This window comes from Zingiber officinale, chromosome 3A (genome assembly GCF_018446385.1).
Source record: "Zingiber officinale cultivar Zhangliang chromosome 3A, Zo_v1.1, whole genome shotgun sequence".
Taxonomy (NCBI): Eukaryota; Viridiplantae; Streptophyta; class Magnoliopsida; order Zingiberales; family Zingiberaceae; genus Zingiber; species Zingiber officinale.
The window spans coordinates 131,701,710-131,727,251 of record NC_055990.1 but is presented as its reverse complement, the minus strand read 5'-3'; the positions used below and the strand labels follow the sequence as shown (position 1 = coordinate 131,727,251).

General features: G+C 36.6%; 2 protein-coding genes across 2 annotated transcripts in view; both read left to right on the top strand.

Moving 5' to 3' along the window:
* Nucleotides 1-4,123: 4,123 nt before the first annotated feature.
* On the top strand, nt 4,124-13,677 carry LOC122052461 (arginine/serine-rich coiled-coil protein 2-like). The gene is made up of 7 exons (XM_042613993.1): nt 4,124-4,278; nt 9,229-9,378; nt 11,511-12,218; nt 12,326-12,445; nt 12,987-13,084; nt 13,169-13,237; nt 13,402-13,677. The coding sequence occupies exons 2-7, from the start codon at nt 9,240-9,242 to the stop codon at nt 13,552-13,554; spliced, it is 1,287 nt and encodes a 428-aa protein (XP_042469927.1). The 5' UTR covers nt 4,124-4,278; nt 9,229-9,239; the 3' UTR covers nt 13,555-13,677.
* An 884-nt stretch (nt 13,678-14,561) lies between these two features.
* The window catches only part of LOC122052457 (cullin-4-like), a 49,026-nt gene continuing 38,045 nt past the window's right edge, over nt 14,562-25,542 (top strand). The window contains exons 1-3 of the mRNA XM_042613990.1: nt 14,562-15,100; nt 21,519-21,634; nt 21,729-22,075. Coding sequence (XP_042469924.1) covers nt 14,707-15,100; nt 21,519-21,634; nt 21,729-22,075 — 857 coding nt within the window. The 5' untranslated portion in view covers nt 14,562-14,706. The remainder of the gene's footprint in view (nt 15,101-21,518; nt 21,635-21,728; nt 22,076-25,542) is intronic.

Below are 25,542 nucleotides of genomic sequence, written 5' to 3'. Positions count from 1 at the left end.
GGTCAAAACTCCATCAACGTATGCAGGCACAAGGGAATCCATGAGAGGTTGTGAGTGCAAAACAAAGGAGGCAAAGTGTGGAAGGCAGCAGAAACAAGAGGAAGGCTGACGCTAGAGGCACTAGAGGCAAGAGGTTCAGGGGAAAGGTAGAAGGAGGATATTTATAGCTGTTAAGGGGAACACAGAGGGCCTCGACATCAGTGTCGATCCTAGACTTGTGAATTGGGAAGCTAACATTAATCGTGCGCATAGGAATAAGGTGGGCCATCCAATTGCCCTTGTAAATCATGCAAGAAAAGTCTTGTCAGAAAAGGTCACAGCAAAAGACACATGGAAAAACTAGAGTGGGCGCCTTTATGATCTCATAAATGGACTAGGCTCTTATAGTTCCAATGTAGGCAGATAAAAAGACCCAACAATCATTACTTGTCGCGATGATTCGGGACCAATCAAGTAGCTCTATTAGTTAACCTGGTCAGGCTAACTTGGTCGGGGAGATAGAGTGGGAAAGGGGAAGCAGTGCCCGATCGGGGCAATGACCCTGGATAATGCCCGCTCGGGTAATAAGCTATCTAGTCTTTTTACGCAAGTTGTCAGCACTCAACCAATTTACAGAGCCAGAGAAGGGGCCCAAGGGGCTTAATTGGACTTTGTAGTTAGTTGATTACCACACCACACACGGACAACAAGTTCATTTACACAAAACTTCATAATGTATCGTACTCACAATTACCAAGAAGTTTAGAGTCTTATGTTGCAAAAAAGGTAATTACAAGTGGACCTGGGTTAGTCAAACGAGGGAAAAGCTTCATCCGGAAGCTCTCGGAGAAGGCGAGTTCGGTCCAAGAAGTCATCAAGAGGGGCTGACTGAAGAAAAGCTTTCTTGTAAAGCTGCAGCAGGGCCCCCACACCGTCATAGCAAACCATCTGGTCAATGAGACTGCCTATCTTGGCTCCAAATTCTTTGGAAGCAATGAAGGCATCCTTGTAAGCTTCTAGACGAGCAGCCTCACCGGCTTAATAGTCTTTCAGCTCGCCCTTGGCCTTGTCTGCATCAACTCGAACCATAGCTAGCTCTTGATGTGTCATGGTGGCCTTATCCCGGGCCTTAAAGAGGTCCGCCTGAAAAGACTTAAGGGTAGCCTTGGCTACCTCCCACTGCTTCTGAAGAGTTATAAGTGAGCATGCTCTCACGTCCAACGATCTTTTGGTCGGGATTCTAGACTCTCGCCCCAACGCGAGTTATAAGTGAGTCTGCTCTTACGCCCAATGACCTCTTGGTCGAGATTCCAGACTCTCAATCCAGCGCGAGTTATAAGTGAACCTACTCTCACGTCCAACGACCTCTTGGTCGGGATTCCAGACTCTAGCCCCAACGCAAGTTATAAGTGAGTCTGCTTTCATATCCAATGACCTTTCGGTCGGGATTCCAGATCCTAGCCCCAACACCAGTTATAAGTGACCATGCTTTCACGCATCCAGACTCTCACCCCAGCGCGAGTTATAAGTGAGCATTCTCTCATGTCCAACGACCCTCGGTCGGGATTCCAGACTCTCTCCCCAGCACGAGTTATAAGTGAGTACATTCTCACGGCCAACGACCTCTTGGTCGGGATTCTAGAGTCTCGCCCCAGTGCAAATTATAAGTGAGCATACTCTCACGCCCATCGATCTCTCGATCAAAATTCCAGACTCTCACCCCAGCGCGAGTTATAAGCAAGCATACTCTCATACTTAATAGCTAATAGGTCAGCTTTTTACACTCTCGCTCTCGAGCGAGTTATATCAACAAGTAGAACCTTCCTTAACCACCCCTCGAGATCGGCATAAAGAAGGAGAGCGCTAAGAAGGAAAGGAGCAACATGTGTAGTTGTCGTGGTGAAGTAAATGAAGCTAGGGACTGGGTCTAGTTGAACCTGAGCCTCCTTCGACTATACTTGGGGGGAGACTTGTGATACGATGCATAATGGTAGGGCCTAGTCATTGGGAGTCAAGGAGACGTGATAGTCAGAAGTCAAGGGGATGTGACTGTCAATAGTTAAGGAGACATGACACTCAGAAGTCAAGGGGATGTGACAATCAACAGTCAAGAGGACGTGGCAGTCAACAGTCAGGAGGACGTGATAATCAATAATCAAGAGGGCGTGGCAGTCAGCAGCTAGGGAATGAAGAGGTAGGACCGCCTAGTGTCGCCAGACGCAGGATGCCCTATCAGGTCTTACAAATCAGGATCCCAGATCTGAATCAGAATGTGTAATCGGGGTGATGTCTAACCCACTCCGACTGGTCGGGTTTTCATAGCTCGGTCATACCCAGACCTGGTTCTCTGAGTAGGCCAACTCCCGGTCAGCGCTTGAGCGATCTCATCATAGCTCTCCCTGCCCCTTAAGACTTAGGTCAGGTGTTATACTTGACAGATCATCCCAAGCTGCCCCTAGTCATGCCCGGGCAGGACAGAAGGCGCTACACAACAACAAGGTCAGGGAATCGTAACTGTCTGTCAGGGAAGAACTACTATATATTAGGGAATATTCCAATGGTCTGTAGTCATATGTGAATGGAACATTCTTCCAGTCCACAAGAGGGTGCCACACGTCCTCCATCATCAGACATGTCCTAACACCCGACATTCCCTGACATCAGTCAGGCTCCAAAGGTACGCACTGTCATATTAAAAGGGAGGTCCTCTCCCATATGCAGGTACGCTCTCTCGCACATTTACATTTGTCTTCTACTTTTCTTTCTCCTTCGGACACTGTTCTTCTAGCGAAAAAGTATCTGACTTGATCGTCGGAGGGCCTATTTGGGGAACTTTTTTTCCTAATTTCTGGCCTCTAACGTTCCGTGTGCTTGGCTGAGTGTGCGCAGAGCTCAAATACCGTCATCTTAGTCATCGTTGTCCATCAACGCCATATGGGGGGCTGTTCTTGTAGGCGCATACGAGAAGGGTGTCCTAGTCGCCTCTTTGACAACACCAACGACAACTCATCCGACCTTTGTCTGACTCAGATTCCGGATAAGATCAATATTGTTTGGGTATAAATTCATTGTGTAAACTATATTATATATATACACGATAAATTTGTTTAAAAGGGGATTAAAATGATACCAAATTAAATAGCTATTTTTTTAGGTGATCATGTGAGGATTACCTTAATCGGTAGCATTTGTTGGGTACAAGTTACACTCACACATGAATGCAATCATCTAGTTTTAATACAAATTAGGTCTTGGATTTCCACTCTTGATATATATAATTTATCTTAAAGTAAATGGTCTCCAGTAATATTCGTAACGAAAAATGGTGAAAAAAAAATCAATCAAAATGGTGGGATTCCTAATTATGAAATTTTTTCATATAGACAAATGTATAGAACCTTTTGATGAGATTATGCTCTTTTCAATCTCTCAAAATATATATATTATAAGTTTTTACTTGGATAGTGGAAATATTTAAATTTCATCATCTTGTTAGAGATGTTTTTATTAGAATCATTGTCAATACTACGTATAATAAGTAGTGAAACAAATTTATATCTTTTTGGAAGGTACTATGCATGTATTAGAATCACGATCAATTTCTCAAAAAATTCTTCCATGAGGAATTATGAAAAATAGTTCTCTTAAGATGAAATGATGGTTAAGATATAGGATATTATTATATGAGATATTAAAATCAAAATTCGATACGTTTGAATATATCTTCCTTTTTACCTTAGTCATCTGTACTAATGGCTAATAGTTACATGTAATTTACTCATCCGTGTTGGCCTAGAAATAAATTAGTAGGGATATTAACGGTGAACAAATTACCTTTTATCACATATAACTTTGAAAAGTAAGATTTGACCGAGTCATTTTGATGGTGTGATTTAATATAAGTTAATCCACTTGCCTTAATTTTTTCCAAAGTAGAAGTATCCACATTTTCATTGAAGTTATTTTTTATATATCTTAATTCACATTTTGAACATTTTTCACCAATTTAAAACATCAACATATATAGTATTTAACTCTTTTCCACCCTAAGCCAAATGAAAAGTTCTCCCCTTGATAATCTAAATCAATCCTAAGTTTCTTGTGGCTAGCTGAAATTTAGTGGGCCGCGGGCCGTTAATATATTGAAAATCATCTGGTTCACAGCCCGAGTTCATTGTTTCCCGACAGAGCCGGTTCATTTACATTGTTTCCTCTTCCAATTTCGCCACGAGCCCTGAGGGATTCAACCCTAGAGAGTCAAGGACGCAAAATAGTCTCTTTGATTTCCGCTTCGATAAGGTAACAATTGTTAGTCGGTACATATCTTAATCGATTCGTCATGTTTATTGTCGTGCTTGTGCTCCTGATTTGATGGTGTTGTCGATTAGGGGATGAATTTCGTTATCGCATATCTTTATCTTTTTTCTGCTAGATCAGTTATGATTTCGGGCTCTTGAGTCTTGATAAAATTACGGTTCTTGAAATACACGATTGCCCTCTTCCTTGACAAGAATACTGCATCTGCGTCTGGGAAAAGGTATTTTTAATATAAAAGTCACTGGTTTTGTTTCGCTTCTGAATTCTTCGAGACTAACAGTAGGAGGATTCTCATTTACTTCCTTTTTTTTCCAGTTTAGCTTTGGTTCTTATGAGTAACTATTGGCCTTGTGTGATTTTGACTTTGCACTTAGACAAGCTGCTCGCCTGTTACATGTATATTTTTAGGCATGCCCATGTTTACTCTTTCTATCTGCTAACCAGCCTTACCAACATTGTAAAGGACTAATGGGATCAAACGCTGGTAGATTAGATATTTTTACTTTATGTTAGTGATTATATATTCTTTTTGACTGTCAACTTCTTGGCTTTCAAGACCTGATTGAAGTTTTTTGCTAGTATAAACCTGATGCATCTATGCTAGAAAAACTTGGACTCATAATTGTTCGATAAAATATAACTGAAGTTGTCATTATATGATCTTTTTGGCTCTTGAGGTCGTGGTATACACTAACCCGTAGAAAAATTGTTAAAAATTGGTCACAAACTTCCATATGCATATAATCATACCTATTTATATTGCTTTAATCTTTTATTGATTCATCCTACTAAATTTATTTTTAATTTGTTTCTATTTCTAAAAGAACTAGATTGGAAATTTTAGGCACAATAATAATAAGATGTTGAAAGTAGAAATTGGATTTACGGAAAGTTGGTGGAGGTGCGAGGTACGAGGTACGAAAGACTATTAGTTTAAGAATTCATTAGTTAAATGTTGCAAACATTGTAGAAAGAAAAGAATCTAATGTAGCTAAAACTGTGGCAAAAAGTTGTAAACATAACAAAGTTTTAAACCTTAAAATAGGTTCTATGATAATCTAAGAACTAAGAATAGGGGAAGATATTTATCAAACTGTAAAATCTAGAGAATAAAATTTGAGAGAGTTAGGTATGTAAATGCCTAAAATATTAAAATCTAAAAGCTTTTGTCATATCACAATTCAATAAAGATGAAGAAATTATTTATTCTAAACTATTTAATGAAAATTCTACATATAATTTGATTTTATTGACTGAAGTTGTTTTGCAAATTTAGGAATTATGTATTTGATTTTAATATCAGTTAAAGTGAGGTTAACAATTCTTTAAAGAAAATAAAGTTAGGTTACAGTGTAGGTTTGAGTGCCAATTCTGTTGAAGTTTGGAAGAGATTAGGAGAACAATGTGTAATTTGATTGACTAAGTTATTCAATACAACTTTGATAATTAATAAGGTGCATAAAGAATGGAGGATTTTTTTTTATTACCTTTTTATAAAATAAGTATGATGTATATTGTTGTTCAAATTTTAGAGATATCAAGAATTAATCAAACCGTGAAACTTCAGTAAAGTGTTGTTAAGTGGAGAAGACGATAAGATAATCATTTCTGAAAATTAATTTGGTTCATGTTTTAAGATTAACTATCAATTTTATTTATTTAATAAGGTGACTAAGGGAAAAAATTTGAGAAAAAGGAGGTTTTACATATGATATTTTAGTGATTTGGAAAGTTTATGGTGGAGTCCCAAGATAACAATTGTGATGGGTTTTAGAAAACAAAGAATATCTACTAATCATATTAACTTGACTAAGGATATGTATGATAATGTTGTTACTAATGCTAGAGCCACTAGGAGTGACAAATGATCTTGTATGGTTGTAAGTATTGTTTATTGTATAGGTTATTTGCACATGATGTGTGTTAATTAATGAGATTGTAGTTAGATTAAATTCAAAACTTAAATTGTGGAAAACGTTTAGAAATTTGACACTTTTTTAGATAAGTGGAACCGATTCTATATATATTCCAATAATATGAAAAGAATGAGTGGTAAAATTATAATGGAGGAAATATTGATGATGATTTCATTATTCATATAAAAGTAGGTGGTTGAAATGAAGAGTCTTTGAAATGTCGTGCGACCATCATGTCCTCATTAGTTTTAAGGAAATTTAATAAGATTGTGATACAGTATGCCATAATTTATGTACAAAAAGTTAATGGACAGAGACAAAAGGTTAAAATGGATGTGAGGAGTTATTAGGAAAAATAAAATAAAGATACTAATGTTTGAGAACAATTAACTGCTCCTCCAATACTTGATACAACAAAAACAACAACTAAGCCTTTTCCTACTAGATGGGGTCGGTTGTATGAATCATTTTACGCCATTGAGCTCCATCTCCTATTATATCATCATCTATATTTAAATAAATTTTATCTTGTTTTATTGTTGCTAACCAAGTCTTTTTTATCTTCCTCTTCCTCGTTTAATATGCATGTTTATCATAATTTCACATCGCCTAACTGGAACATTTATTGGTCGTCTAAGTACATGTCCATACTATCTTAAACGTGTCTCTCGGAGTTTTTCCTCAATAGATGCAATTCCGACTTTCTCTCTAGTGCTCTCATTTCTTATTTTGTCCATCTTCGTATGTCCACACATCCACCTTAACATCCTCATCTCTGTAACTCTCATCTTTTGCTCATGTGCTCGAGTCATAGCCCAACATTCAGCTTCATATAACATAGCAAGTCTAACTGCGATTTTATAGAACTTACCTTTAAGTTTAAGAGGTACTTTACGGTCACATAAAACACTCGACGTTCCCCTCCATTTCACCCATTCTGCTTGTATTCTATGTAAGACATCTCTCTCAATCCCTCTATTGTTTTGCAAAAATGATCCTAAATATTTAAATCTCTCGGTTTCGGGCAACTCGTCCTCTCTTATCTTAACAATTGTTTCATTATTTCTAATATTGCTAAACTTAAATTCCATATATTCTGTCTTTAATCTACTATGTTTAAAACTTTTCCCTTCTAGTGTTTCCCTCCAAGATTCTAGTTTAGCATTTACTCCTTCACGTGTTTCATCTACCAAAATAATATCATCTTCAAACAACATGCACCACGATACTGTGTCTTGAATGTGTGCAGTGAGTTCGTCCATAATTAGTGTAAAAAGATAGAGACTTAGAGTTGATCCTTGATGTAACCCTTTCTTTATTTGAAATGCTTCAGTTACTCCACCTGAAGTTTTTACTCTGATCGTTACATCCTCGTACATATCCTTAATTAGTTCAATATATATTACGCTAACACCTCTACAACAACAACAACAACAACCAAGCCTTTTCCCACTAGGTGGGGTCGGGCTAACACCTCTCTTTTCTAAAATTCTTTATATAATTTCTCTTGGGACTTTATCATAAGCTTTTTCTAAGTAATACCATGTGTAGATCTTGTTTTTGCTCCCAATATTTTTTAATTAATTGTCTAAGAAGATGTATAGCTTCTATTGTCGACCTTCCAGGCATGAATCCAAATTGATTTTCTATCACTGTGGTCTCCTTAATTTTTTTTCTATTACTTTTTCCCAAAGTTTCATAGTATGATTCATTAGTTTAATACCCCTATAATTTGCACAATTTTGTACGTCTCCCTTGTTCTTATATAAGGGAACTAGAGTACTTATCCTCCATTGATCAGACACTTTTTTCGTTTTCAATATCATGTTAAATAATTTTGTAAGTCATTCAATACCTTGTTTTCCTAAGCACTTCCATACCTTTATCGAAATATCATGTGGTCCAACGACTTTTCCATTGTGCATTTCATTTAAAGTTTGTTTTACTTATGAAGGTTGAATTTTACGATAAAAATTAAAATTTCTATGCTCATTTGACCTACTTAAATTACCTAAGTTAAGTTGGTCACCTAAACCTTCATTAAAAAGTTGATGAAAATACCTCTTTCACTGCTCTTTTATTTCTCCATTGTTTACTAATACCCTATTACATTCATCTTTAATACATTTTATTTAGCTAAGATCTCTTGTTTTCCTTTCTCTCACTTTAGCTATTCTATAAATGTCTCTTTCCCCTTCTTTTGTATCCAAATTTTGATATAATCGTTCAAAAGTTTCATTTTTTTCTTCACTAACTACTTTCTTAGCTTCTTTCTTGGAATTGTATATTTTTTTAAGTTTTCCTCGTTCTTATAAATATATAATTCCTTATAAGATTTTCGTTTTTCCTTCACTTTCTCTTGTACTTTCTCATTCTACCACCAAGATTTTTTACTTAGCGGTGCATATCTCTTTGACTCACCAAGTACACTCTTAGTTACTTTTTTCAACTTTGATACCATCTTATCCCATGTTCCTCCAATACTTGATAAAATAAGAGAAAAATGTTGAGAAGGTACAAACATGTTCAAAGACAGATTTTATAGTTAGTCAATGTAATAAAAAAATCAATACAGTTAAATATTACTAGTTGGCAATGATCTCATAGTCAACCCCAAGTAGTTAGCATGAACACAGCTAGATGATGATGAAGATTTGTACTTCTTCACTAATCCTTATGTGGTATAAACTATTATTTTATATTCTGTTCAGTTGGATCAATTTCATGATAATTATTTGAATTATTCTTTTGTGTTCAAATTAATGTTAAATAATCTCTTATGTATGGCTATATATGCGGCATTGTGTCCTGCAAGCATACATTTTATAAACCTTGACTGAAATAATTAATGCCCTCAAATGTCTAGTATCGTATGTGATCGAAATAATTATGTCCTCAAAATATGTTGTATTGTATGTGCTTTTCTTTGGTATCTGTGGTTCCTTTTTCCTGGGTTTTAAATCATTGCTTCTTCAACTTGAGTTCAGATGACTATAAAAAGCTACAAATTGTCTAGGTACTGGTTTAATGGAGGATCCCTCACCCAAATCGTTATCTGAAAACTTAGATGTGAAGCCATCTTTTAGAAAGCTCACAAGTGATGCTGCTGGTAGGAAGTATCGCCGCCATTCACCTCTTGGTAGATCAGATTCATCTTCATCTGGTGGTTAGTAATCCAACTTCAGCTACTTCAAAAAATTGAATTGCAAAATGTTGTCAAGAGAATTGTTGAGTTTGTTTCATTAATGTTTTTGACAGTTTTTTTATTTTTGCAGAAGATGCTAGAATGTAAAATACATCTTATTGATTGTTTAAAATTGATATCTACAGTCTGCACTGTTTAAGAAGATTTAGGACAATGTTCGAAGTGGTTGCTGGAGATTATGAATAGCTTTAGTTGTCTTCTGGTAGTAACTTATTGTGATTCCTCCACCTGTAAAAATTTCCTTGGTTGAAGAAATTCTTAGGAGTGATTATATATTTTGTTTAGTCAAATTAAGCAGCTTTTACCATTGAAGAATATTAAGAAATGGAGGTAAGTGTGTAGCGAGCATAATTGGATAATAGATAATCATTTAGAAGAATACTTCTGAAACATTGATGCAAAAATGTGATAATGCTCAGGCCAAGCACCCTCATTGTCGGTCCCATGGTAAGATGAAGGGAGGTAGTAAATTATTGAATGACCCGCTAATCCTCTGTTTGTGAGGAGGTGAGGGAAGAGGGGGGAAGGGGAGGAAAAGGGAAAGGAGAACTTTTAACCTCGTGTGGGAAGGAGTGAGTTAATGAGATAAAGGGGAAGGAAGGGTAAGTCTTAACCTTGCGAAGGGGAAAAGAGGCTGAATTTCTTGCACTCCAAATCAGAGTGTAAGGAAGGGGAAAGGGAACACAAATAAAATTTCTTTCAATATTATCCTATACCAGAGCTTGAGGAGGAGGAGATGATCGAGGCTCTCTCGACGGGTAGCAATAGCGGAGGTGATGCATGACGGCGAGAGCGTGCTCGAGGAGGCGGTGTCGGTGGCAAGGAGACACCGGCAACAGCTGTTCTCTGCTCAATGGGGAAGGGGCAGGTGGCGAGTGGGTCACGCGGGAGAGAGGAGTGCGCCGTGCAGGCGAGAGGAGAGGAGAGGAGAGCAAGGCAGAGTTAGGTTTTAAATTAAATTTTTAATTAATTATTTCAATTAATTTCTAATTTAAATGAGATATCTAAAATTATTTTAAAATTATAAAAAACTATTTATTATATATATATTTTCTAACTTATTAATATTATTATTAATTGGATTAAATTTATTCTAAAATAAATTTATGATGATTTATTTGTGAGGATAATTTTGTAATTTTATATGTTTAACCTTCATTTCCTTTTCTTTTCTCCCAAACAAGGTAACACATGTTGTGTTAATTAACCTTCCATTCCTCCCAAACAAGGGGAAACTAAATACTTCCTTTCCATTCCCATTCCGTTAATGAACCTTCCCTCACCCCATCCAAACATAATGTAAGTGGGAGGGTTATTTTGCCGCAGCCACGACTCGATCCCTTGCCCATTGATACAAGTCTACCAACTCAGCTATGCCCATTTTGCTGCAAATACTTATGAAACATTGGTGGCAAATACTTATGAAACATACTTTTACAGAAGGTGGAGACACAATAAAGGTACTAGCTACCAGAATCTTGAACAGTACATGTAAATTCTTCATAGATCCTTATATTTCCTGAAGTTGTGCCAAGCGCCTAAGGGTTAGTAGGTTTGGTGTTTCATTTAGCCCCACATTGGTAATCATTCACTGCTTTTTCCATTGAAGACATTCTACTCATTGAAAATTGAAACTTGAGTTAGCAATTCTTGAAACCTTGGTGGATGAATGGCTCTTGAATTTTGATCTTCTTAAGAGAGTAGACTAGGTTTTCCTAAATGTGTGATACTCATGATACAAATCCACAAGACAGCTATCTTCATAAAGAAGTCGAGGATAACTAATTAGTTCAACTTGCCTGCTCAACTGAAGAATGACTAGAACAATGTTCTGGACTGAATTTTAACTAACCTTGTCTCTCTCTCTCTCCCTTTCGCTGATACCCAAATCCTCAACTTTCACTAAGTATTGTCTTTTATTTGACTCTTCGAACTTGCATGGCATTTTATTAATTAACCCCCTAAAACAAGTCTTAGATGTTGCTTCATTTCTGCATCTACTGATTTGTTGTCTAAGAAGGCTAGAATGCTATGAATGTCTATGTTTTACATATGTGAGTATGATCCCATTTTTGTGTTATAATAACTGATAGGAAGTCCAAGATATGAGCGCAGTCGCAGTCCACTACCTCCCAAGGATAATCTTACACGGATGTCTTCGGATCAGCGGAGGAATGATGCTGGAAGAGAGTCAGAAAGGGATTCCCATTCTACTCGAAACAGGCCTAGTAGAGGCCATGAGTCCCAAAAGCACAATGAGAAATATTCATATTCCAATTCCCATGAATACAAAAGGCGTGATGCTTACAGCAAGCATGACAGACAAATTGATGAGAATGATAAGAATTACCAACGGCCATCCAGGTATGGAAGGAATGACAGGGATTCTGACTATACAAGAGTTGAGAGACTATCTGGCAGATACACCAAGATTGCAGAGGATAGGAAAAAGGATAAGGAAAGAGAGTATGATAAAGGTTTTGAAAAAATTGATGCCCGAAGAAAGTTAAATCAACATTATGATTCAGAGCAGGACCGTTATAGGAAGAGAGAATCACACGACTACAGAAGTACCTATCGCAGGAGCCCCCCAGTTTGTAAAAACGATACTGCAAATAGCAAGGAGCACCATGCAAAGGAGGACCATAAGAGGAAATATCATGAAAGGGAAGATGAAAAACGGGAGAGAAGAACTTTGTTTAGTCAACAAGAAAAAAATGTAGATGAAGCCTCTAAACATGCAGACAAGAAAAGTCAAAATTCTCCATCAAGAGAAGTCAAAGGTGGTCCAGCAACACATGGTTCGTGCTTCACAGAATCTATATATTCACTTCCTATGTTTCTGCATGCATTGCCCACGTAATCTGCCAGACTGTTGACAAATAATCTAAATTTGACTACTTTGTAGATGAAGTGCCATTATCTAGTTCTGAACCTGTTGGTGAGACCAATTCTACAAACACGAATGCTGGAGCTGCTAACACTGTTGGTTCAGCAAAATTTGCTGCCATGAAAGCTGCTGAACTAGGTAAGTATCCTAGTTTTATAATAATTACTTGGAATATTTTCACAACAATAATCTGCTTGGTCATTTTAATATCCTCAAATTTTGTAACTGCATCCAATGTATGACAATGAGGCTGCACATTCCCCCTTTGCATTTTTAATTTGTATTTGATTATTTATGATGGATGTTTGTTTCTCATTATGTGGTAGTCTGGCTCGTTTGTGCTCAAGATTCTGTATATAATTCTTCAAGCATGTTGGATGTGATTTATGGCACTAAATATATCACTGAACAGAGATCTTGAGCTTATCTTAGCCCAAAAACTTAAGTCCATTTGATTGGTTATCAAAAGATTTTATTCAAGTGGTGGGGTCACATTGTACATAGACATAATGGTGTATTGAACTCAACTTCAAGGCGTTTGGAGATTTATTAAAATTAGTATACGGCTTTTAGAATGCAGCTTTTTCTTGGACCATGCTTATTAGATTTCATGACTAGTTGCAAAATTTCAATTATTTGAATCTCCTTACCATGCTTACTTATCTTCATACTTTTGCAGTGAATAAGAACCTTGTAGGTTTTGGAGGAGTTGGATGCTTGTCCACTGACCAAAAGAAAAAGCTACTTTGGGGTAACAAAAAGGACTCTTCTCAAGAGGTATTTCATGTTTTGATTTCATTGACAAACTGTTGATTTAGGTTGTTATCCTGATGCATCTCGTTTTACTTGCAAATGCTTCAGTCCTCCAGTAGCTGGGACCTTCATCTGTTTTCGGACCAGGATCGACAGGAAAAGTTCAACAGACTCATGGTAATCTCTAACGTTCTCTTTTTGCAAGTAGTCGTCAGAACCTCGATTTATCTTATGTTACAAGAGTGTCTTCAATCTGTAAAACGATTTAACAGAGAATCTCGATCCCGTACTAACACATTTTTAGAGTCTGAGGTTGCCTTTTTGGCTATGGCCAATTGTAGGGTGTGAAGGGCAATGTGGCTCCAGACGTCAAAGTGGAAAAGGATGGAAGCCTCCAAGCAAAAAAACGCGAGGAGCTCGACACCGACTTGGAGAAGCAATATACGGCAGGCCTTCGTCGAAGAGATGGTCGAACCGTTGGTCTTGGATTGTAATGAAATTACCGTACCCTCTTTTAGAATGGACAGAAACATGTGTGTTGAAGATCTTGACAGGCTTGCTTGTTTGTGAAAGTACACTTCCATGTTTCCAAAATAGAAACTATACATTTTGCCCCTTGTCTGTGCTTTTATGGGGAGCGTGCCACCAGTATTTTTCATCCAGGTTGCCATTTTGCTGTGCAAATTTGAAACAGATTCTTGCTCTCATATTCGTTTCTGTTATATATATATATATATATGGTGGGTGGACAACTCATGGGTGATGTCCAGATCACTGCCGTGTGCTCCGAGTGGATTTTAGCGACTCGGGGCATCTGGGAGGATTCGAGCGTTCGGATTTACAGAGAATCATCCATGATCGTCTACTGACTGGGTGTACAAGATACATATATATGTGAAAAAAAGTAAATGAAAATATTTATGTTATTTATTCCTGTAAGTAGTTTGCACCACTTATGATATATTTGGTTAGGGGTAATGTAATTAAGTTTATAATTTTATATTGTATTTAGTTAGCGATAATGTAATTAAATTTATAATATAATAAAATTTGTAATGTAATTAATATCACATTGGGTGAGTTATATACTATGTATGTAATCTTTGATTATAAAGATAATTAGATTATAAAATATGCTATGGTAATGAATTAGAGATATATTAATATTTAAATTTTAATTAAACATTGAACTTAAAATGTAATTGAATTATATAGTGTTCAGATTATAAAGTTTATTATTTTTTATTTGGTACTAATATAATTTGAGTAAAAAAATAATAATTTTTTTTAATCTAGATTATAAAATTAATAGCATGTAATGTACATTACAAGGACTAATAGCATAGGATGACATTTCAATTCAAAATTTAATACGTTAAATATACTCATAGTCTATTTTATATGTACCAACCGAGTTGTTCGAGCCACGCCGGACCCAAATGGCTCGACCTCTTTCCAAACCAAATCCCAATATCCCATTCAATAAAAGGGGATCGAATAAAACGCTCGCTGCCCCTTTCTCTCGCTTCTACTACGCCTTCGCCTTACTTCCTCCAGGCGCAGGCCCTCGCTTCTCTTCTCCTCCGTCTCGATCTCCCCCAATTGCTCTAGCGTCCGACATGCTCTTAACTGCATGAGATCAATTGATGACTCAACACAAGAGGCCTTTTTCTGGCAGCAGAAGCAGCGACGGCGGCGGCGGCGGAACCACCACGAACAGCAACCACAGTATCGGAGCAACCTGCAGCACCACCCCGGTTTCTCCCGACTGCTCTAACCCCATGAAGAAGGCTAAATCCCAACAGGTCGCAGCCTGTTCCTTGGACCAGGAGAAGAACGGCCTCCAACGCCACTTTGGCACCGACGTGCCTCCACGACCTGCGGAGGAGGAAGACTCAATTCTCGTAGACCAGGAGGAGCTCAAAACGGGGGCTTCATCCCCTGTTTCTATCATGGGAGTCGCTTCCAATCTATCTAGGAAGAAGGCTACACCTCCCCAGCCGCCGACTACCAAGAAGCTCGTCATTAAGTCATTCAAAAGTATGCGCCTTTCGTCTATATATAGTTTGACAGCACTTTGGATAGTCTTTGGTTGGGTTCTGGGACTTGAATTTTAGCCTACAACCAACTATCCATTTATCGGCAAAAAACTGATTCATCATCTAGTTTTTGTTTTTGAAATTCTCGTTGTTATCACTGATTCCCTCTCAAAGCGTAGGAGGATATTGGAGCCGTGAATCATGATTGATTCACTATGCAAATGCCAACCCTAACTGATCTTCAATCGACCTTTCTAGGTGCTGATCTACCAGGCTTATCCAACCAGACCCGGTGCTCTTCCAAAACTAGCTACTAGGTATCCTACTAACAAGACCTGGTGTTCCTAATCTGATGCTCCAGAAGCCGCAAAACAATCTTATATATGATATGTGAGACTTTGATCTGATAAATATGTGTATTTGTTAAAATTCTAGACTATTTGGTTCATAAAAGAAAGGGTAGAACCGTTTCTTTGTAGCGGAATGCAATGTATTAGACCAAAGTCTTGATATTTGGGGTTTGATGAAAATTAAAATAAACTAATAATTCATACTTGAGGTGTATTTGTTGGAGACTTGGAGAATATCTAAAGATTGTAAAATATTACACCAACCAATTCAAAAAGACACCATGGTTTTGACGATGTAATATTATTTATATTTTAATGTAAGTTAAGTGCTTTTGTGACTCAAATTCCTATCTGAACCATTACCAAATTGGGAACACTTTTAATCTTTGGAAGCTTAGTACAAACCTTACAACACGTACAAGAATTTATGGAAGCAAAATTCTAAAATTGAAACTCATTGTTTGAGTTTTTGGCTTTTTGCCATTTGGTCGCTCACTGACACCACTCATTTGTCAATCAATCAGGCAGTCAATCAACAAATTTACCTTTTAAAAGTTTAAAAATGCACATATATTATTCAATTAAGTCTACATCAGCCCTTTAAATCATTGCTATCGTTCTTTATTAATCATTTGCGTTTTTGGGCTATTCTATTTAAATTTTCATAATTCTTGATAGATTAAGGGATTAAAACCTAATTGACTCATTTAACTCTAAAAAGTCTTCTTTGGTTCGTAAGCTTTCAAGACCATTGTCAAGTGATCAAGTCACCCTAGGAGAATAGTATTTTTTTATTCACTAAAATTTTAATATTCATCCTTTTTTATCCTTTTTTTTATTACTATCATTAAACTATAGTCTCTTGTATTTGAGTTTGTTGTATCTATGTGGACATGAACATGGGGAAGCTCATTGGACTACATTAAAGTCAATCTTTTGCTAAATCCTTTTTTAGCCCCTGGGCTTGGCACAGATGGTAAGCGAATGGTATTCTGTCCAGACTGGGCAGGGGTCGAATCCCAGGGATTTCATCACCCATAGACACCCTGCCATGCACTTACCACCTATGCTCCTGTTGAACCTCCCTCCACATGACGTGGGGTTGTTGTAGTGTTAATATGACGGTTCCACGTTTTTATTTTGGCTCAATCATTTTTCCTGCATTCTGTTTGTGCCTTGCTCTTTTCTTGTTCTTTGTTTCTCACTTCCATTTCATGTAATTGGTGATTGTGTATCTAACAACCGATGGCATTGAACTATCACATTCATGTTGCACAATGATCCTAAAACTAGTGTTAGAGCGTTACTAAGGAAGAGTAGAAGCAACATAGAAGAAGAAAGAAGTTAAGGATCAACAAATTTGACCATAACTTCGGTTTCTCAAATTTGCAAAGTGATGATTATCTGTTAGAAAAGAAATTAGACTCGTTTCTATTAAGCAAAAGACAATTTGATGATGGAAGAAATTGAGACCCTTAGATAGACAAACACTTGGAGTTGTTGAACTATTGCTCCCCTGCAATATTTCCTGCAACAAGGAGAATACTATACTGAGTCTGATGAACCCCCTGTTAGAGTATATATGAGAACTCATTCCCTTTGGATAAGGTATATTTGGCATGTCATGCATTTGTTCTAAAGATGGTTTAAGGTGTGTTTCTTGCAGATCTCATCTGTGATTCATTCAACCCACTCTCAAAATAGTTGAGACCAATGGAGATTAGGTTCTATGTTGTGATGCCAAATATTGATATTGTTATTGTCCTTGTGGGATAGTTAGGGCTCTACCATGACCATCAAGTAATTACTTTGTAGCTGGCAAACTAAGGTAATCCTTATCTTGTTCTTAGAGAAGACATACAAATAAGAGAGTTAGGGATGGCATCTGGTATATAATGAATGAAAGAAAGTTGATAAATTGAGAGCAAGATTAGGGAAGATCTCAGTCAAGGAAAGGAGATGTGAATCTAAGGGTCAAGGAGAAAATCTGAATCGACTAGAGGCAGAAGAAACCATAAAAACTAGAAATCAAAATCTGATATAAGATTTTTTGTGAATTCTTAACATGAGGCTCAAGATACTTTAATTCTTGGTATCAATAGTTCTCTGGAGATGTGGATTGCCCATTTTGGTGCATTTTCCCACCTAATCTCATGCAAACGAGCTATGATGAATCATGGATATGGTAGTTTTGAGCTATCTGATAGATGTCAAACTTAGTCAATAGTGGGTATAAGCATGTTCAATTTAAGTCTCTGATAGGTCGTTTATTATTTTGACAGGTTCCACTTTAGGTCTCATAATGTAATAGGAATTACTATCTCCATGATCTGTAATTTATAAATTATAATTAGTTAAGTAGTTTTATGTCATTAGGCTTACCTAATGATGTTAAAAATTATGATTTTAGGCTACAATTTAATGTGCTATTAGCCCATGTTTACTTTATGTCATTGTTCAACTAGTGAGTATCATGGAATGGGGAGAATGCAAGAAATTTTACTTTGTTTGCTCGTCAACTATATACACCATATCTTACTCAGACTTAGGTATGAACATTTGATAAGGGTATGAATCCAAGCGGACATGACTATTTTGAAAATGATTACGTATAACCAACAATGCATCAAGTGTCCACTTGACACAAGTATAGGGGGTAGATGAAGAGTTCGAACATCAGAACATATGAATCTTATCTCTACATTTAACTCTATGCTATGCCTTAGCAATATTAAAATTTCCCAAATCATTTTTAACTACCAAATCATTTTTAACTACTTAAGTAGGGTTGCTCTATCCCTCACATTTTGTTCAACTTATCTAACTATAGTTATATCAACTTTATTACCTTTATTTTATACCACAATTCCATTCTATAGGAATGATTTAATTTTAGACTAGGCCATTTAAACAACCAAGTGATTTTTTTTTTTCAAATATGTTGTACAGACACTCACTTTGGATACATATGTTGAAGCATGATGGAATAAATTTTAAATGAATGGTACTCCTTTGTTCTCATTCCACTTAACTCTTTTGCTTATAAAGCAGGAATGCAACAATCAGATAGTGGATTGAAGTTAAAATTTTATCGTACTATGTCATATCAACACTCTGATGTGGTTTGGCAGATTGTGGTATGCCATGAATTCAGATAAATTCTACTCCTTTCACTTGTTTATATATAGAAGTAAGACTATAGTGATTAAATAGTCAATTTAATTAATTAGATACTCAATTAAATTAAAATTTTAGAGGAAAAAGCTACAAATATATAATAAACATTTCTACAAACAAACATTAGTAAACATTATATCATTAGTGGAATTCATCTTGACATGCTTTGACATGTGCCTAATTGTCTCAAGTGTTAGGGTGATACTATAAATCAATAATCCTTGTTAGAGGCAACATATACGTCATTGTAGAGATTAGTCATATCATTCAATATTGGTTTTCATTAAGTTAGCAAAACAATCAGTTTCTGTTAAAGGTGGCAACCCATAATTTTACACAATGATTTGGTCTGTATTAAGTTACTCCTATCTTTCCTTATAAGCCTGCAACTCCATCTTTAGCATTCTCACCTGTCATACTAAATTCTTGTACACTTATTTTCTAATTCACAAACAACTGTAATTATAAAGTATGGTTGGCTGTACAATTGATTTAATTGTTATTCCATATCAAGTGGTATGGGAATGTCACATAATATGTTAAGATTTATATAAGGGTATCATAGGTAATACCAAGGTTTAAAATTTCGATCCGTGCCGAGGTTTCGGCCCTACACCGGAACGATACAGTTTCGATACCGTATCATGCCATGCCGATATAGTTTCGGTATATTTTTAAAATATAAAATATATTAATTAAAAAATAAAATATTTAACATAAATATTTTAAAAATAATCTTTTAAAAAAGGAAAAAAATGAAAATAGATAAATAAATAAATAAATAAAAATTTTATAATAATTTTTAAATTAAAATAAATGAAATATAAAATTAATTAGATAATTTTATTAGGGTTTAATAAAGCCTCTTTAAATTATTTTCATCATAGCTAGGAGTTGATTAAAATAATTAACCTAAGTTTAATTTAAAAAAATCCGACACCACTCGCAAGCTCGCGCTACTTCGGCGCTGCAGCAGGGTTGCACAACCCCTCAGCCATGGTCGCGAGGATTGCGTTACTCCTCCGGCGCGACCGCAATTGTCGTGCGACCCCTTTGCAGCGGCCGCAGAGTAGTGCGATGCCTCCGCGGCAGCAGCGGAAGGGTTATGCAACCCCTCCGCTGCTGTTGTGAGGTCGAGCAACCCCTCCGCTGCTGCCACTAAACTATTATCAACAGTTACAAATTTAACTAAATTCATTCAATTATAACCTGCATGCAACTTCAACTAAATCAAATTTCAAATATTTGAGGTGGGAGACTTCTTATGGAAAGTGTGACCAGGTCATCGAATATCCATTCTTGCTAGAAGAAGGCAACAATTTAGTAGAATAAATAATATAAAGGGGCACGGAACTTTCGCCAATGCAGGGTCCGGGGAAGGATCGAACCACATTGGGTATATTATACGCAACCTTACCTTGCATTGTGAGAGACTGTTTCCTCGACTCAAACCCATGACCACAAGATCACACAATAGTAATTTTACTGTGACACCAAAGCTCCCCTTCTAGTGAAATAAATAATATAAAACAATCAAATTCACTGCTATAACATTATAATCAAATTATAGAGGATAATATTTTTGAGTGAATCTAGAGTGGATTAACTAAAAAGTCGAGATTATATCAATAGCAATGCAAAAGTTGTGAATTCATATAGAAATGTCATGTGATACTAAGGTTTAAAATTTCGACCTATGCCGAGGTTTCGGTCCTTGATGGAACGATACAGTTTCGGTACCCGTGTCGTGTCGATATAGTTTCGGTATTTTTTAAATATAAAGTATATTAATTAAAAAAATAGAATATTTAACATAAATATTTAAAAAATAAACAAAATAAGCAATATAAAAAATAATCTTTAAAAAAAGAAAAAGATATGAAAATAGATAATAAATAAATAAAAATTTTATGAGGGTTTAATAAAGTCTATTTAAATTATCTCCATCATAACTAGGAGTTGATTAAAATAATTAACCTAAGTTTAATTAAAAAAAAAAATCCGAAATCCGATACCACTCGCGAGCTCACGCTACTTCGGCTGTGCCGCGGGGTTGCGCAACCGCTCAACCATGGCCGCAGGGATCGTGTCTCCTCCAGCACGACCACGGTGGTCCTGCAACCCCTCTGTAGCGGTCGCAGGGTCACACAACGCCTCTGTGGCGGCAGCGAAAGGGTTATGCGACCCTCTTGTTGTTGTTGCCGGGTCGAGCAACCCCTCCGCTGCGGCCACGGGGCCATGCAACACGTCACAACTGTCGTGGGTTTGGTGCCGGGTTGTGCCGGTGTTGGTCGTCGAGCGGAACGAGATGTTTCAACCGTTTCGATCGTCTCAGCACGACACTTTAAACCATGTGTGATACCGTATCTAAATTGGAAAGTTGAAAAGATGAAAGCAATCACAAAAGTATCACATTATAATATGGTTTTTTCTCCCTCTCAATTTGAGAACTTTTCTCAATAGTGTCTCATACCTTTGACATTCTCGGATCAAAGCATTTGAAGATACCTAGGTACTGAATGTATGTTTTCTCTTTTGCGGAAGACATTGTCTCTCTTAAAAAAAATATTAACACAGTCATTTGGCTATGCAATTGGTTTGTAAGTAACATGAATATGAGAAATATATGACATTTATCAGCCATCAACTTTTTCTGGAGGCTAGTAAATTTTATAAGAAATTGCCTTTTGTTTGAATAATAGCCAAAAATTCTTTGCTGTGAAGTGTCAGCCTGGTTAGTGTAGTTAACAGTTGAAGATGCTTTTGTCAATTTTAATTATTTATACTGATTTTAATTATTTATTGATTTAGAAAGTTTTCTATAAAAACTTTTAGAAGTATTTGTTCTCAGAACAGCACTTTGTTATTGCTTGCATTTTCAATGATTTTTAGTTAAACCTTCACTTCCCACAAATTTTGAGGAGGACACATGGGCAACATTGAAGTCTGCTATTACTTCTATATTTTTGAAGAAACCAGATCCCTGCGACCGTGAAAAACTCTATCAGGTGGTTTTCTTGATTATTTTTTTGTCTTTCGGGATACAGTTTTAGTTTCCTTTCCTCTAAGAATGGCTTGTGATTTATTTCTGGCACTCTGTAGGCTGTCAGCAATCTTTGCTTGCATAAGATGGAATGGAGCCTTTACCAACGAATAAAGGAGGAATGTGAAATGCACATTTCTATGGCATTGTCATCATTGGTCGGTCAAAGTCCAGACTTAGTGGTTTTTTTGTCATTGGCAGAGAAATGCTGGCAGGACTTCTGTGACCAGATGTTGACTATACGTGGCATTGCTTTAGTACTTGATAGAACATATGTTATGCAAAATCCAAATGTCTGCTCATTGTGGGACATGGGTTTGCTGCTGTTCAGGAAGCATCTCACTTCATCTCAGGAAATAGAGCACAAAGTTGTCACAGGACTTCTGAGGTTGATTGAAAAGGAAAGGTATGTTAAGAAAAACAACTTCTTCCTTTTAGGTTTTCCAAAAAACCTAATTCAGATAATATGACTTGATTTTGTCAACATTTTTGTTTCTGGTTTCTTGATATTGGACTTCTGAGTTTGCTTGTAATTGCCAAGTGGAATATCCATCTTTCTTTCTTTGTGAAAGCCTATTAGTATTCATCAGCTTATTACTGAATGCTATCATCATAATGTTCACTTGAATGTAGAAATGGAATGCAGGCCATATTAAGGAAAATTGTGGCGTCTTTTGACTTTTTGTTGGACTTTCTGATGTAGAATCAAATTTGCTCAGCATGTTAATTATCCCATGGAAAATTTTAAATCAATTGATTATCTAATATCTAGTTACATTCTTAAAAGCTTACAAGGTAAATTGGAAGAAGATTAAAGGTGTAAACACTTCTGAATTCATCCAGACATACATTGAAGTAAAAATAGGTAAAATTCATTTTTGATTCAACTATCTAATTAATCTACTTTTATAGTTAGAAGTAAAAAAATTAACTGGGAGGGGGTTAAATGAGTAAATTCTCATTTGAATTTATTTCAGGATTCTTTGACATTTGATGAGCCATGTCAAGCAACACAAGCGACAAAATTTTAATTCAATTATTTAATCGCTGTAGGTTTTTTTTTTTAAAAGTAGATAAAGTAATTGGAAGAAAATGAAAGGAGAAAAACTAATCTGAAATTATCTTGGCAGGCTTAGATGCATGTTGAGCAGCTACGGTGTAATACCTAAACTATATCATTCTGGGACCTCTAGCATACACTGATATTTTAAATCTTTGCCCAAACCTACCTACCTTTTTTTGTAACACAATTAACCTAACTAAGAGATGATTCTCAAGGAAAAAATTTGATCAGTCTCGACTTGAAAAGTTGTAGAATCTGCCTTTGGTCTAGTTTCTTCTCAAATTCAGGTTGAGTCTCATGTCTCAATTATTACACACTTTACAAGATGACTAATATTGCAACAAATAGTATCTTTAAAATATATTCATGCAGTCTGTTGAAATAAAGAGTTTTTAATATTCATCATATTTCAGGAGAATTACATATGTTTATATAGCCACACAACCCTAAGCATCAACTTATTAACAAAAGATAAAAAGGCTTATCTACCCTTGCTTCTCACAACACTCCCCCTCAAGTTGAACATATATATCAAACATGTTTAACTTGCTAAGAGAAGAGTCAAACACAACTTGGGGTATAACTTTTGTAAACATATCAGCAAGTTGATCCTCAGACTTAACATAAGGCAGAAATAGCTCTCCAGAATCAAGTCTCTCCCGAATAAAGTGACGGTCAATCTCAATGTGTTTAGTCCGGTCATGTTGTACTGGATTATTTGCAATATTGATTGCTGCCTTGTTGTCGCAATACAACCTGAGAGGTAATTCAACCTTTAATCCTATGTCTGTCAACAGAAAACTCAGCCACAACATCTCTGCAAGACCATGTGCCATGGCTCGATATTCAGCTTCAGCACTGGACCGTGCACAAATATTTTGTTTCTTACTCCTCCAAGTTACCAAGTTTCCTCCTAAAAAAGTGCAATAGCCAGAAGTGGACCTTCTATCATCTCGAGAACCAGCCCAGTCTACATCAGAATAGCATTCCACCTTCATATCACCACCTCCTTTAAACAGCAAGCCTTTTCCAGGACATGATTTCAAGTACCTTAGAATCCTGTCAACAGCTTTCATGTGGATAGTTTTAGGAGCATGCATGTACTGGCTTACTACACTAACAGCATAGGTGATGTCAGGCCTAGTCATAGATAAATAGAGTAATTTTCCAACCAGCCTTTGATACGTTCCCTTTTCCAGACTTGTAAGATCTTCCCCACTAGAACTAGTAAGATCATGATTTACTTCTATAGGAGTAGACGCTAGCCGAGAACCCAGCTTCCCTGTCTCCTTGAGTAAGTCCAACACATATTTTCTCTGGCATACATAGATTCCTTCCTTTGATCGAGTGACTTCAATACCTAGGAAGTACTTCAATGATCTAAGGTCTTTAATTTCAAATTCTGATGTTAACTTGGACTTAAGAGCCTGGATTTTGCCTCATCATCCCCTGTAACTATCATATCATCAACATAAACCAAAAGAATGGTAGTGCTGTCCTTTTTCCTTTTTATAAAGAGTGTATGACCAGCATTCCCTTGTTTAAAACCAAACAATATCATGACCTTGCAAAACCTATCAAACCATGCTCTGGGAGATTGTTTAAGCCATACAAAGCTTTTCTTAGCTTGCAAACCTTTCCTTTTGTTTCAATTCCAGGCGGTGGCAACATGTATACTTCTTCATAAAGGTCATCATTCAAGAAGGCATTTTTAACATCTAACTGAAATAGAGGCCAATCATATTGAGCAGCAAGAGAAAGAATTATCCTGACCGAGTTCAGCTTTGCAACTAGTGCGAAAGTTTCCAAGTAATCTACCCCATATGTTTGGGTGAATCCCTTGGCAACAAGTCTGACTTTATATCTAATCACTTCACCCTCTGAGTTATACTTGATAGCATAGACCCATTTAGAACCAACCAAGTTCTTCCCCTTTGGGGGATCAACTAATTCCCAAGTACCATTTCTGTTAAGAGCCTCCATTTCTTCGTTCATTGCTTCCTGCCACCTTGAATCCCTTACAGCTTCATAATAAGAAGAAGGTATAGCATGATTTGATAATTGTGAAACAAATGCATGATATGAAGGAGACAAACGAGAGTATGAAACATGGTTGGAGATAGGATGTTGAGTACATGACCTGACACCTTTTCTAACAACAACCGGAAGGTCTAGCTCGTTCATATTTAGAGGTGCGGTTGGCTCAACTGATGAGGATAACTGCTTCATAGGATCAGGAGCCAGAGCATCCGATTCAACCAGCCGATCCATAGGAGGTTCTTGCTTGTGTCTTCGTCGTTTATAAGTAATAATATCTGGTGAAGACTGTGCTCCTAGTGATGGAGCATCTTTTCCCAGTGATGGGGCATCTTTTCTATTTTCTATGACATCCAGTGGAATAGGAGAAGAAACCACTTGAGGAACTTAAGGAACGACCACTTGAGGCACAAAGGAAGAGGTAATATTCTCCCCCTGAGGATGAGACTGAGGAGAATAATAAGACTCAGACTCAAAGAAAGTAACATCCTTCAAGATATATCTCGTCCTAGTAATAGGATCAAAGCACTTGTAGCCTTTCTGGCAAGTGGAATACCCTATAAAAACTCCTCGTATAGAACGAGGATCAAATTTAGAAGATTTGGGACCAAGAACATGTATAAAACAAAGTGAACCAAAATCCCGAGGTGTAAGGGAGAACAACTCTACGCTAGGATGAAGAATAGTGAGAGGACACCGGTTCCCGAGACCTTTAGATGACAATCGATTGATGAGATAACAGCGGCAAGAACAACATCAGTCCAGAAATATTT

Coding starts and splice junctions, on each gene's coding strand:
- LOC122052461 (XM_042613993.1), top strand. CDS start 9,240: ATGGAGGATCCCTCACCCAAATCGTTATCTGAAAACTTAGATGTGAAG. Junction 13,085..13,168: donor AAAAGGACTCTTCTCAAGAG/GTATTTCATGTT, acceptor CAAATGCTTCAG/TCCTCCAGTAGCTGGGACCT. Junction 13,238..13,401: donor AAAAGTTCAACAGACTCATG/GTAATCTCTAAC, acceptor GGCCAATTGTAG/GGTGTGAAGGGCAATGTGGC.